The following is a 13,664-nucleotide window of genomic DNA, read 5'->3' on the forward strand; positions in this document are numbered from 1 at the left end:
AAGCCAAGTTGCTAGATCTAATTTCTGGGGAACAGAGATGGGAAGAAGGTAATTTGTTTATGATACAAGTAGTCAAATAAAACATGATAAAACTTCAGAGTAAACAAAATTCACTAAAAGTTTTTCAGGAAAAAATCATTTAAGTAGAAAATATTGTGAGATAAAGGTCAGTTTCTTTCTTTGATACTGTCAACCAGGCATGAAAATGTTTAAATGGGTAAAATTAGAAAAAAGTAAAAATAGTTTAATATATTTAAGCTGCTTACAACATGCAATTAGATTTCACATTTATTAAATTTGTTTCTCCGTATTACATACAGAAAATAAAAATGAGCAGGGAACACTTTTCCATGGATGAAACTTCCACATTTATTTTTCTTCCATGTGCATAGAAAATGGCAGTGAAGTGTCCTATGAAAGAGGCTGGGAATGGGAACGGCATTTCTATACTGGACTGGATTTTGTGCTTCCAAATTACACTATTCATTTTAAAAACAAAAAGAAAAATGGTATTTTAAAAATTGATAATAGTTTCTTGGGTTTTCCATTTGTTTTTTTAATTGTTAGCTTCTCAAATCTCTTTTAAAATGACACACTGCATTACAAATGATGGCACTTTTAACCAATGTGGCATTTCCATATTTACACCAACAAAAGAAATTTACAAGACATAATAGCATACAATCTTGACATTTAGTAATAGCAATAAAAGAAGGGCATCCATTTTATTTTATTTTTTCTGTACAAACTATCAGAACATGACTTTATTCACATAAAAATCATCTGTAATTTGATTTGATCTACACATTCTCCCCACTCATTTTTCCCATTTCTCAAACTTTCATCACATTGCCCACACCTTCACCACACTACAGGAACTACAAGTAATTAGAACTAATACCTAAGCAGAGCTACAAAGTTCTCTTCCAACGCTTTCCTCACTTTTTGATAATTCCTCAAAGGAGAAAAAAAAACAAAACACCTCTTCCCCTTGTTCCTTCCATTTCACTTGCATGTTTCACCATCAAATCAGCAAACGTTTCTCTCTCCATCTCAATTGAAACACGGTTAGGAAGAAAAGAGTTCCTCTACTGAGCTTCTTGATGCTACACCCAAGAGTCTGGTGACCCCGGATACTGTTCTGCTCTATAAGAAGGTCGTCTAGTGGAATAAAAGTCTACATAATTTGTTGTTGATTTCAGTCCATACTGTGTTGTGTAATCAGTAGAAGCTGGAAAGTGAACTCGATCGTCAAAATAAGGGTCTTCATAGCTATGAGGAGACTGCAAATACAATCTGTATGCATCAAAGTTCTTTCTGTTGGAGTCATCTTGACTATAATACAGCTGTGGATGCTGTTGACAAAATGAAAAAAATAAATAAAAGTAATCTTTTGAAATGTAAATTTAAGGAAAAACACGTGTGTACCCCTTTTTAAAGGCCTAGGACAGTAATTCATGGACTTATGTTGAAAAAACAGGTTATAAGAGAACACAGTACATTTATTAGAGGACCTTAATATTTTTGTAAATCCCAAGCCCCCTCCAAGTTTTAAATGTATAGATGAGTAAAATGAGCTATCATTTGATTATGTCATATAGAAGTAGAATCAGGGCTCTCAGAAGTCCAGATACCAGATACTCTGTATCTGGATGCCTACACAATGAAAAAGAGGATTAAGATTTTGCACATTGATTCTGATTGGCCAGGACTTTGCCAACCAATTATACACTTTGGTACAACAAAATTACTTGGAAATAATTTTCAACTTTTTTTTATTTTTTATTTTTTGTGGGGTGGGGGGCATCTTGGACAAGATTTAATTGCACAATCTCTTTCAAAGTCAAATTTCAGAACTGTACTCAGGGGTTATATTGTTATTTCCATTCCCCAAATTCTAAGAGACAAGTTTTCCATCTTTCTCATTTGGGTGACCAGTTGGATATAAATGCTTTTGAAATTCTGCTTTGCGCAATAATTATAGAAGCAGAGGCAATCTTCATTTGAGGGAGGAAAACAATTAAAGGGTAAAATATAGAGGAAAAGGCTCATGACACTAACACACATATTTAAAAGATAAAGAGTATACCTGGTCAAAAGAAAAGACATGACAATAACAATATATATCACACTACCTTCTAGTACTCTGAACACAATTAGCGTCTGAAGGCTCAAGTACTTTCATTCTCCTTACAATGTCATTTTCTTAGTCCTTTGTAATACTTAACAAATTGCAACAGTAAATGATGATGCCAATATCACAACATAGAATTGTTTACAATATTGCATAGAAGATGTCTAAATTCTTCCTTTTCAGTTCATTAGATGTGATTCTTATTGATCTTTTAAAAATAACAAAAACTAAGAAACTATCTTGTATGATTGATTTGGGGTAGATGGAAAAAAATATTCTTTGGTGGTAAAAGTTGCAAAATGAGGGAAGGTGTGGAACTTTTTGATCTGGAAGTTTTAAATCACATTTTTGAGGGATTGTTTTAGCTTAAAATTTTGCTGGAGGGTAACAAGATGAATTAGATGACTTCTTCAGGTACTTTTGACATTTTAATTCCTTAAAACTCTGATGGGTTTTAGATCATTCTTCACTCAAGAAAAACCTTAACTTGTTTACAAGATTATGGTCTTAGAGACAGAAGGAAAAACAACACATCATGAAAAGAGAACTGTGTCTAGGAATGTCCTCTAATTCCTACTTTAGCAGACAGCAGGGACTAGCTCAATCTTGGATTTAATAACGAGCCCAGAGCAGCCAAGACTCAATATGTCCTATACACCCATTCACTAGGAAAGCTGTAGAAGAGCCCACTCTGCACAGGAAGAGTGTTTTTCACAGAAGTGAACAATGAGGTCAGAGAAAGAATGTGGCCACTAGTGCTACTTCACATAGAGGAGGAAGGAAAAGACTTTTAAACTTAGATGGAAAATGGGCAGGGAAAGGGTATCACAGGATAAATGAATCTCCAGTATGTTTAAAGGCTTCTCAGAATGGATTAGGAAAGCAAGGAGTGGTTGCTTTCCATCATTTGTGTGGGAATGTTAACAGCATCAATTCACAGACACCAGAATCTGAAAAAGCTCAGAAAAGAAATTTGCTCAAGCAGCTGATCTCAAGTGAAAGGGATTCTATTCAGTGGGGCTACCTTAGCATAAACATTTTTATTATGTGTTGTTGATCCCTGCTATCAGCATTCTTTTAAAATGAGATTGCAAATTCACCTGTAGCCGTCTATTTTGTTCTCTTGCTGGTGAGGAATAGGAACTGATGTAAATTGGTGAAGGTTTGCTGGAGCCTGTAAGAAAATATTTTATGAAGTTAAAACTAGTGCTTCATCACACTTAGGTCCATTAGCCTCTGCAGTTTGACTACACTATGGCTAATGATGTCCTGAGTTTAAGCTCAGATAAGGCCTGCTCTTCTTGGTAGCCCTTTCAGGCTAATAAAGGTCAGCAGCTTGGAATCAGAGACTTAACTTGGCCTCCATTCTGATACAAACCATCAAGGACTAATGACTATAGCAAACATATGCCTCATATATACTTTTGTGATAAAATTGCTAATGGAAGCTGCAGTGAGAATTATCAGAAAGTTTTCTCCTTAACTGCTGAGCAGTGTGAACAACGTTTCAGCCCTGTGGTGGAGGTGTGATTCAGGCTTTGTAAACATAAGCAGCTTTATGTGAAGGGTCTCTTTTGCTGGTTCCTTGGGCAGAAACTTTGCTACTTGGGTTAGAGAGGGCCATTTCAAGCTGGAAATAGAAGCAACTTTTGTTTTTCTAGGGTTCCTAAGTTAAATCATTAAGGAAAGGAAGAGAAATATAATATGCCAAGCTTGGGTTAATACCTCATTTAAGAGAAAAGATTAGCATGAGTTCGAAGGGGTTAATTTACAAGACACAAATAAGCATGTGATATTCTTCCTTCACGTCCAAATGCTTGTTTATAATCACAAGAAACAGGCAAATTAGGGATTTGTTCCTCGGAGGGTCCATGAGAAGAGTTCTGATACTGTAATTAGCTCTCTTTACTATATATTTAATGCAAGTATAGATTCAAAACAAAATGAGGAAAAATAAAACATACCTGGGACAAATTAGTTTATTGATGCAAGTAAAGAAGATACAAATAGAAAAATTAGAAAAGGTTTGCACGATGAAAAGGTGATCTTTAAAACAAAGCAAGCTGCATCAAATCTCAAATAACAAATACAGGTTTTTAATGTGCATTTCCTTGGAAAAAGCTTTATGTTTGAAATATAGCATCTGCAATGTTATGTAGCTATTAATTGCCATAGTAACAATATACGATTAGTAAACAGTTGTGTGAAATCACAATTTAAAAGACAACAGACCGAGTGAGATTACTCCCCCAGCAGTAGTTAAGCTGCCACTAGCTTTTATTTCTTTTTAATAAATAGGCTTTTTGAACATGAAGTGTCCCATCCCTTCCACCTCCCTTTTCTATGGTTCATTCTGCTTTACTTGAAAGCTCCAGGTAATTATAATTTACAAGACAGCTGAAAGTATGGGAAATATGAAATCTTTTTAACTATTCAAGGCCAGATATTCAAATAAATTCTATGCAAAATGTTCTATATAAGGTATGAAAGCATTAATTTATACAATAGTATTTTATCCATTTAAACATATCAGTCTCATGGGAGATACACTTTACTATATTCCCTGAATCCATTCTCTGCAAAGGCACATGTTCTCCCCTTTCTCATTCATACATGCTGGAGCTTTGTTACTCTAAGATATAGTTAAAGGTTAAAGAAAAGTCATAAAGAAATTGGAGTTTTGATGCATGCAGTTAAAAGAAATAAAGTGACCATAAAAGTGGGAAAAGAGTAGAAACATAAATAACTGGACCACAGAGTAGTTATAACTCATTTCCCTTATAGATACATGCCTCTTATTTTACTTACACATAATCCTTTTGCAGCAAACGAAGGCCCTGAATTTAGTCCATTTGACTTAAAAATCAAAAGGACCAAATAATAGCTAGGAAAGCGGGGAGTAGCTGATGAAATGGAACATGGAATTCATTGCTGTTGGGGGAATATCTCAATACAAGAGTGAAGGACTTTTTAAATAACTCATATTAGAGCTTCCCACACAGAGTATCTGCTTGGAAATACACAGCATTACAAAATAGTGCATCACACACCTAACTGGTATCTTACCAGCATATATGCCTTTATGTATGACATCACCTTGGCTATTGTAATACTGCATAGATGGTTGTGTCCTATCATACTCAGAGCGAGGTTCTCTAATTCCTAACAGTGCTGGTGATGAAGATGTGCTGCCAACTGAAGAGAAGGGGAAAAAAAAGGGGAAGAAAGAGAGAAGGAAAGAAGGAAGATTGTTAGTGTCTCAGTAAAATCCTCCCAGGAAAAATAAAGGTCAGTGCTTAGAAATACCCCAGCAGCTTGATAATAAAGTCAGATCTGAAAGGTGCCTAGAAATGCAAGAGAAGTCAAGCATTTAGCAAGACAAGAAGTAAAATACTACAAGCCCCATATGGAACTGCCTTGGAGCTTGGGCAGACAGACTGCAAGTAAAGATAATACTTCATATGTTATATTCTCTATTATAAAATTTGATCTGAAGAAATGGGACAATTCCCAAATGAAGTACACCAATGGCTTGAATCAGGCTTTCAAAATTAGGTAAATAAGAGTATGTTAGCCACTTCTCAGGAATTACAGTTACTTATAAAACCTAAAGCCATTGAAGCATTTATTTACTGAATTTTTGTATAGAGGAAAGATACAGTATGCTTGCCTTCTAATTATCTCAAACAAACCTCCATTTTGAAATGGTACAAACAGCCCTAAAATTTTGGAATGATTTAAGTTGCTCAACTCTTAAGTTCTAAAAAACCTAATAGTCTGGGCTAATTGAGAGACCCTGATGAAAATGTTAACTTCTGCTTGTTAAAAAGATTTAAAAGCCTACTATATGTAATGATAGGAAAGTACCTTATTCTTTTTGAAAAGTCAGAGGAAATGATTCCGTGAAGTCAGAATGGAGAAACTTACACAACTCTTTTTCCTTCATTAAACTTAGCTTGCTTTCTGTGCAACTATAATTAATTATTTGCTAACATGGCCATGAGTAATCTTTGATAAAGATGCTCCATAATCCTTGGCAACTCTAATTTTGCATTGTACTGGATTTGTTTGGCTATGACTGACACAAAAATTTGTGAATATAAATAGAAGCAAAAGGTCAATTCACATGCAGTGGATCTGCATTCATTGCAGATAAGCATGCTATTGACAATGCCAAATTTATAATCATTAGCTTCACTAAGATGGTACCTCAATGGGGAAAAGTGCTTGCTGACCTATCATCAGTCCCATAAGCAAGATTAAGAAATGCAGGTAAGAATCTGTTCTAGTATTAAAATTATTTGCATACATATTTTTCCCCCATCTACTAGATATTTGTACAAAAAGAAACACCTTGACATCTCACCTAGCAGCTCCGTTACACCTATTTCTATTCCCTAAAAAAAGCTGATCCTTTTGAGAAAGCAAAGTTGCCTCAGACTAAACTTGGCAGCCCAAGAAGAAGGTGTAAAAGAGGCAGGGGTTTCCTTAAAGGAGTTAAGCACAATTTAGAAAAACTAAAGCATGTGTATGTCAACATAATTTTCCAAAACTTCTCAATATAAAGAGATATGTCAGGTTGTATGATGAGAACCACTATTCTCGTATGCATTTTTTTGGTCACATTTATACATATTAGAAATAAGCTATGCTGCTGTACAGACTCTGAGTACAATGGAGGCTATCCAACTCAGACTAAACTGATTTAAAACCAAATAAAGCACAAGAAATCCATCGCTGTTATCATTTTAAAAAGTTAAGAATTACATTTAGTAAACTCATTGCTGGCTTAACAGTCACTTTCCAACATTTTCTGTTGGTCTCAAAATTGTCTTTCCCTCCCAGGTTAAAAGCCCTACCAATGGGGCAGCTGGGTAGCTCAGTGGATTGAGAGCCGGGCCTAGAGACGGGAGGTCCTAGGTTCAGATCCGGCCTCAGACACTTCCCAGCTGTGTGACCCTGGGCAAGTCACTTGACCCCCATTGCCTACCCTTACCACTCTTCCACCTATAAGTCAATACACAGAAGTTAAGGGTTTAAAAAAAAAAGAAAATAAAAAAATAAAAAAAAAAAAAAAAGCAAGCCCTACCAGTAAGAAGGAATAGAAGGTTCTGTTCCCAACTCACATTGCTAGAATTACTGGGCATCTATTTGCCTCTGTGAGACCTGAAGCTGACAAGGAATAGCTTTCTCACCTTGAAGTAGAACTGCTATCCCTATTGTTCCTTTTTTTTTCTCACAAGAATTTATACATTAAGGAAAAAAAAAGTCACTTATGTGATTCCAATCTGAAACATGGTAGACAGACAGCTCAAGAGCCTGCTGGTACTTTATTTCTTAACCTTTTTTGTATCATAAACAATGGCAGGCTGGTCAAGCATATGGATCCCTTCTCGGAAGAATGCTTTTAAATGTATAAAACTGAATACAGAGAATCATCATTAATTATATTAAAATATAAGCTTTAAAATCCCTTGATTTAAAATCCCGTGGCTTTGAAAAAGGACAGAAAGATTATTATCACTGTTCCTTGAAAAAAAGAGGTATAAACAAATAGAGAATTGTTTTTCACTAATGAGTAATTATTGTACTTTCCTTTGATAGGAGATAATATAGAGGCCTGGCTTCTTTCTCTAGTCTATTTTAATTTTTTCTGGTTAGAGGGGCTAACTCCCTTTAAAGTCTTGCATAATATGCAATAATATATTTTAACTCTTGTCCAAAAAAGAAAATCCCAACAAACACTCAACCACCACCAAGTTTGTGAAACTCAGGTTAAGCTGCTGTAAAGGATAAGGAGAAGAACCTTACTAAAGATTAATGAAGATTAGTGGAGTTAGTAAAGTCCTCTGTTGAAGGACTAAGAATAGTAGGTTTCTAGAGTATATTTAGACTTCTCAAGGCAAGTAAAAAATGGCAGGAGGAATAGAAACCAATATATTTGTAATAGTTTGTTTCCCTACTGACCTGACTGAATGATAGGTGACATCTGTTGGTTGGTCGTTGAGAGGGAGGGGTGTGATTTGAATCTTTCGCGCTCTAATGTTGATACAGGTGTAATAAAATGATTTTGATTCCACCCATCCTGTGGTGTTAAAAGAGAAAAAAGACCTTTCAAAATGAATCATGAGGGCAAGGGACATGAATAGGCAATTCTCATATAAAGAAATCAAAACTATCAATAAGCACATGGGAAAGTGTTCTAAATCTCTAATAACTAGAGAAATGCAAATCAGAACAACTCTCAGGTATCACCTCACACCTAGCAGATTGGCTAAAATGACAGCAGAGGAGAGTAATGAGTGTTGATGGGGATGTGGCAAAATTGGGACATTAATGCATTGCTGGTGGAGTTGTGAACTGATCCAACCATTCTGGATGGCAATTTAGAACAATGCTCAAAGGGCTTTAAAAGACTGTCTGCCTTTTGATCCAGCCATAGCACTGCTTGGCTTATACCCCAAAGAAATAATAAGGAAAAAGACCTGTACAAAAATATTTATAGCCGCACTCTTTGTGGTGGCAAAAAAATTGGAAAATGAGAGAATGTCCTTTGATTGGGGAATGGCTGAACAAATAGTGGTATCTGTTGCTGATGGAATACTATTACACTCAAAGGAATAAAGAACTGGAGGAATTCCATGTGAACTGGAATGACCTCCAGAAATTGATGCAGAGTGAAAGGAGCAGATCCAGGAGAACATTGTACACAGAGACTGATACACTGTGGTACAATCGAATATAATGGACTTCTCTACTAGCAGCAATGTAGGGATACAGAGCAAGGCTGAGGGACTTAGGAGAAAGAAAACTACCCACATTTAGAGGAAGAACTGTGGGAGTAGAAACACAGAGGAAAAACAACTGCTTGAACACATGGGCTGATGGGGATATTATTGGTGACGAAGACACTGAATGATAACTCTAGTCCAACTATCAATAATATAGAATTAGGTCTTAATCAATGATACATGTAGAACCCAGTGGAATTGTGCATCGGCTAAGGAAGGTCAGCAGGGCTTGGGGAGAGCGAAAGAACATGAAACATGTAACTATGGGAAAATATTCAAAAACAAAAATAAAAACAATTTAAAAAGGTGAATCATGATATTTTGTTATACTAAATGATTAGGAATATGTCTTAATAAGAATGCTAATTATGCCAGAGCTATTCTTGTACCTTACCTTTTTATAAATGCTCCGCAGGTCCCGATATTGCCATAATGTGTTCAATACTTGGGCTGCTGCTTTCACTACTTTGAGGGATGATCTATATAGGAGAGTTAAGGAAATTAATACAGAACTTTCCCTGAAACAGCCTGAACAGAAGAATATTAGATTATGCATGAGAAGATTCAGTTCACAAACAAGTGGAAGCAGTTCAGCCTTTTAAGAACTCCAAAAAAGAGGCTGTCTAGAAAAATGATCAATGCAATCTATTCTGTTTGGGAATTAATCTCCTTCAAGCTTTAGGAGGAAGAAGAAACTCAGAAGTGAACAGAGAAGGTAATTATCTTTTCATAGCAAGACAAAAGTCTGTGTAACATGGGTTAACCAATGTAGAGATGTTGTTCCCTGGGATATCAGCCACACTCTTTCTAGACCATACCTCTCTCATTGCTATTAATTACAAAATACTGGGTGTCTGGAGAATAGTGGCCTTTGGGCTGTCTTAACTCTGAAGACAAAAGGAACTAGGTCATCATTTCCCAGAAGTAAGTATGCCATGGGTGTTAATATTTCACTCATGCTATGCTTAGCCTTCTGATAAGGGAAGAAAAAGAAAAAGAAATGGAATGACCAATGCCTATGAAAACTGATAGTTGAGGCAATAGCTATTTAGGAATTCAGAAGAAATCATAAACTGAGCACTAAGAAAGCAAATCTCAAGTATAGTCTAGCAATTAAAAATGATTTTAATGTTCAAAATTTGGATTCAGATATAATCGCTTGATTTTTTGGAAGAATAATTTAAGAGAATTTTAGAGTTGAAAGGGACTTAAGAGGCCATCTGGTTTAATCCTTATCCAACAAACAAACAAAAAACAATCTTTACTACAATATAACTGGTCATTCAAACTTTGGTATGGAAACCTCTAATTTGGAAACTCATTCACTTATGAGACTTTTTTTCTTTTGCATAGCACTTTATTATTAGAATTTTTTTTTTCTGACATCAAGCCTAAAGTGCATTTGGCAATTTTTATCATTGCACCTGATTTTCCTTTGGGGAACCAAGCAGAATAAGTTTAATTCCTTTTCCAATTCCTACCATTTTGGTCAAATCACACCACCTGTTCCTAGTTACATGGAGCCACAAGATGAAAAATGAGTAAGTAGTCGCTGGTTCTTTCTATTTTTTATTTCAATATGTAAGGAAGAGACATCCTAGAAGGCTTATTTTGGTCTGGCTCTTGGAAATATTGTGAAGTAGGAAAATTTTGGAATCCCCTGGTCTAGAGTTGCCTAATCATTCTTTGTTTTTTAAAAAAATCCTTATTTTCCATTTTAGAACCAGATATATTGTGTATTAGTTCCAAGGCAAAAAGAGTTGTATGGGCTAGGCATTGGGGATTTTAAGTGATTCATCAGGGTCATACAGCTAAAAAATGTCAGAGGCCAGATTTGAACCCAGGATCTCTCATCTCTAGGCCTGGCTCTCTTTTTGCTGAGCCACCTATGGCCCTTTGCTTAAAAAGAATCTGATAAAATTCCAATAAGTCAAACAAAGTTAGGGACTATTAGGGTGCATAGTATTACAATTACCTAATTTACATTTTAAAAAGGATCACAGAGAGAGTAATATTAACAAATAAGAGTTTCTAGGTATCCCACCCAAGCCACTGCGTTGGTATTTTTTATCGCATCATTTAGGCTACTTTTTCCACCCGTGGCCTCAGTTTCACTATAACTTGGTTTCAATTTCTTTAAGGGCAAAGTAAATGGGATAGCCACAAAGTAGTTTTTAGCTGGCAGAGCCATAACAACTGTTCTATCAATACTGGGAATATCCTCATCAATGGGGTAGGTAGGTGGCATAGAGGACAAAGTGCCAGGCCTGAGAGGCAGGAACAGATTCCAATGCAAACCTGGCCTCAGACATTACTAGTTATGTGACTCTGGGTAAATTACTTAACTTGTTTGCCTCAGTTTCCTCATCTGTAAAATGGGGATAATACTAGCACTTACCTCCTAGGATTATTGTAAGGAAAATATAACAGTTATTAAGCATTTATTACAGTGTCTGGTACCTAGTAAGAGATACATAAATCTTGGCTATCATCATATTCATTGAAACTTCTACAAACACTTCAAGAATTTTGTAGATTTAGGATTGGAGGAAATGGGACCACTTAGCTTTGTATGAATTATGTTACTTTATATATGGGGGAGAAATTTCTGAATTTTTAAAACTTGGACGTTAAAAACTTAAACATTTTTTTCAAATGAATTATATGATATTATAATGGCAATATCTCCCTTCATGCTTGTCACAACTTCCTTTATCCCTTGCCCTACCATCTCTAGGATTTCTCAATTGGTCAAGGATGAGTATGATCTGCTCCAGTATATATTTCTTTCCGTCCATGAATTCTCTGGATTCTTCATATTGCTAATAATTTTATACTTTTTCTTCACCCAATTTCTTGGACTCAGTATTCTCATTGTAGCAACTTTTTAGAATTTCAAGGGGACAGGGAAGGGGAAAAAGCAAAGATGGATGGATACCCCATGTAATTTGCTGGTGTCACTTCAGACGTGCCTAGCATACATTTTCTATTTAGTTCAAATACTAAAATCTATTTGCAATCTCCACCAAAGGGAGAACTTCATCTTGTTGCACATCTCCTATCTTAGGTTGAGACTTACAATAAAGGCACCCCAAAGTTCTGATGCAGGGCAATGTTAATCAGAGTAAGTTAGTATGTTTAAGGATGTTTCCTATTTTGAGGTGACATTTATCTTGCTCTTCTGAGGGACTCATTTATCATTATGGTGTAGGAGATGTCTAGTCTTCTCAATATGCCATTACTTTGGGGAATTCCAATTAAATGGACTTAGCTTAATAAGTAGTCTAGGATAACTTTATAGCCTTGACCACTGCCACAGCCCCGTGCCATAAATATTCTTTGTGCCATTGTATTTCTAATATCCATCTTTGTTACTTCCTCAGCTGGGTTTCACCTAGGAGCAAAGAGGTACAAACCAAGAAAGGGTGCCTCTAGATGCTATATTATTAACATTGGCTAAGAGTGAATTACTTTAATGTCATATTATGCATTGAAAAGTGCACATTTGAGGCAAAATGTAATATCTATTATAGGCCAAAATCCTGGAAAAAGGGGCAAGTGAACAGTGGACATGTTTTAATCTAGATTAACCTTAATATTTTAAGATTCTGATTATTGTCCTAGGAAGTTCAAGCAATGGCTCTATTGTATGCTATCATACAGGAACATGGCTCTTTAGAAACAGTGGCATGGACAAATGTGTGGCAGGTGTTGTAATAAAATAAAAACAGAAAAGGGAGTATGTGCCAGATAACTGTTCTACCAACAAAACAGATTGCAGCTGTGGGAAACTATAAGGTTATCAGCTTGTAAGGAATGGAGAAATAAATCCTTTTCAGGAGGAAATTCATTCTTTAGGAAGATCCTTTCTCATAAAGTGATGAGACGAACAGAATCCTCACAGTTGTAGCTCCTCATGACAGAATACTTGCCTGTCCCCTCTCCCTTTGGTAATGTTCACTAGTTTCTCGATTCCTCCAGTGTCAGCCAGGGCTTTGGCATTCTCCATGTTTTTACTGGTGACCTCATGCAGAGCACAGCAGATTGCTGCCATGGTCTCATCAGACAAGATGCTTGGACCATTGCCTCCTGGCAGACGATTTACTAGGTCTCGCATCGCATATTTACCTGCCAAATTACAAAAATTAAATTCATTTACAAATGTAGTAGCTACTGCAAGTCTTTGATGGTATATGGTATATATTGTAAGAAATTAGCTCCAAAAGCAAAATAAGACAAAAGCAAATTTTATAGCTAAATGGAATATGACAACTTTCTAAATAGTCACTTTGAACCTCAATATTTTCTTAATTTTCTTAATTTCTTAATTAAATTAAAGAATCATTTAGGATGTATGTGGCCCTATATCAATGAATGAATAAATAAATATGCGGACAGTATAGGGCAAAATAGACAAATTTCCTTAACTTGAACTTTTTTAAATCCACAAGGAGAAAAAATAAAACAAAGAAAGGAAATTTGATTCTTATTTGAACTTTTATATGTTGAAAAAATAGGGTTACCATAAATTCTTCATAAAACTTGAAAATGTAATCTTCATATATGGGCAAAGTTTTTTATATACACACAAACTTTTTGTGTAACTGATTAATTTTTCTATTTGGGAAGTAAATCATTTCATTAAACCTGTTATAGACCATTTTACACATGAATGAATGTTTAAATATTAATTGGATGTATATGAACCCATTTGTCAATAGCAATTTTAACAACCAAAA

At 35.4% G+C, this 13,664-nt stretch overlaps 1 protein-coding gene across 2 annotated transcripts in view; it reads right to left on the reverse strand.

Annotated features, from left to right (window-relative positions):
* Positions 1 to 270: 270 nt before the first annotated feature.
* PKP4 (plakophilin 4) overlaps positions 271 to 13,664 on the reverse strand; it is a 263,445-nt gene continuing 250,051 nt past the window's right edge. Inside the window, exons 17-22 of one of the 2 annotated variants that reach the window (XM_044669853.1) lie at positions 12,858 to 13,053; positions 9,320 to 9,404; positions 8,102 to 8,219; positions 5,201 to 5,329; positions 3,235 to 3,308; positions 271 to 1,355 (exon numbers count right to left, since the gene is read on the reverse strand). In XM_044669853.1, coding sequence (XP_044525788.1) covers positions 1,107 to 1,355; positions 3,235 to 3,308; positions 5,201 to 5,329; positions 8,102 to 8,219; positions 9,320 to 9,404; positions 12,858 to 13,053 — 851 coding nt within the window. In that variant the 3' untranslated portion in view covers positions 271 to 1,106. The remainder of the gene's footprint in view (positions 1,356 to 3,234; positions 3,309 to 5,200; positions 5,330 to 8,101; positions 8,220 to 9,319; positions 9,405 to 12,857; positions 13,054 to 13,664) is intronic. The other variant, XM_044669854.1, reaches the window with a different exon arrangement.

Source organism: Gracilinanus agilis, chromosome 3 (assembly GCF_016433145.1).
Source record: "Gracilinanus agilis isolate LMUSP501 chromosome 3, AgileGrace, whole genome shotgun sequence".
Taxonomy (NCBI): domain Eukaryota; kingdom Metazoa; phylum Chordata; class Mammalia; order Didelphimorphia; family Didelphidae; genus Gracilinanus; species Gracilinanus agilis.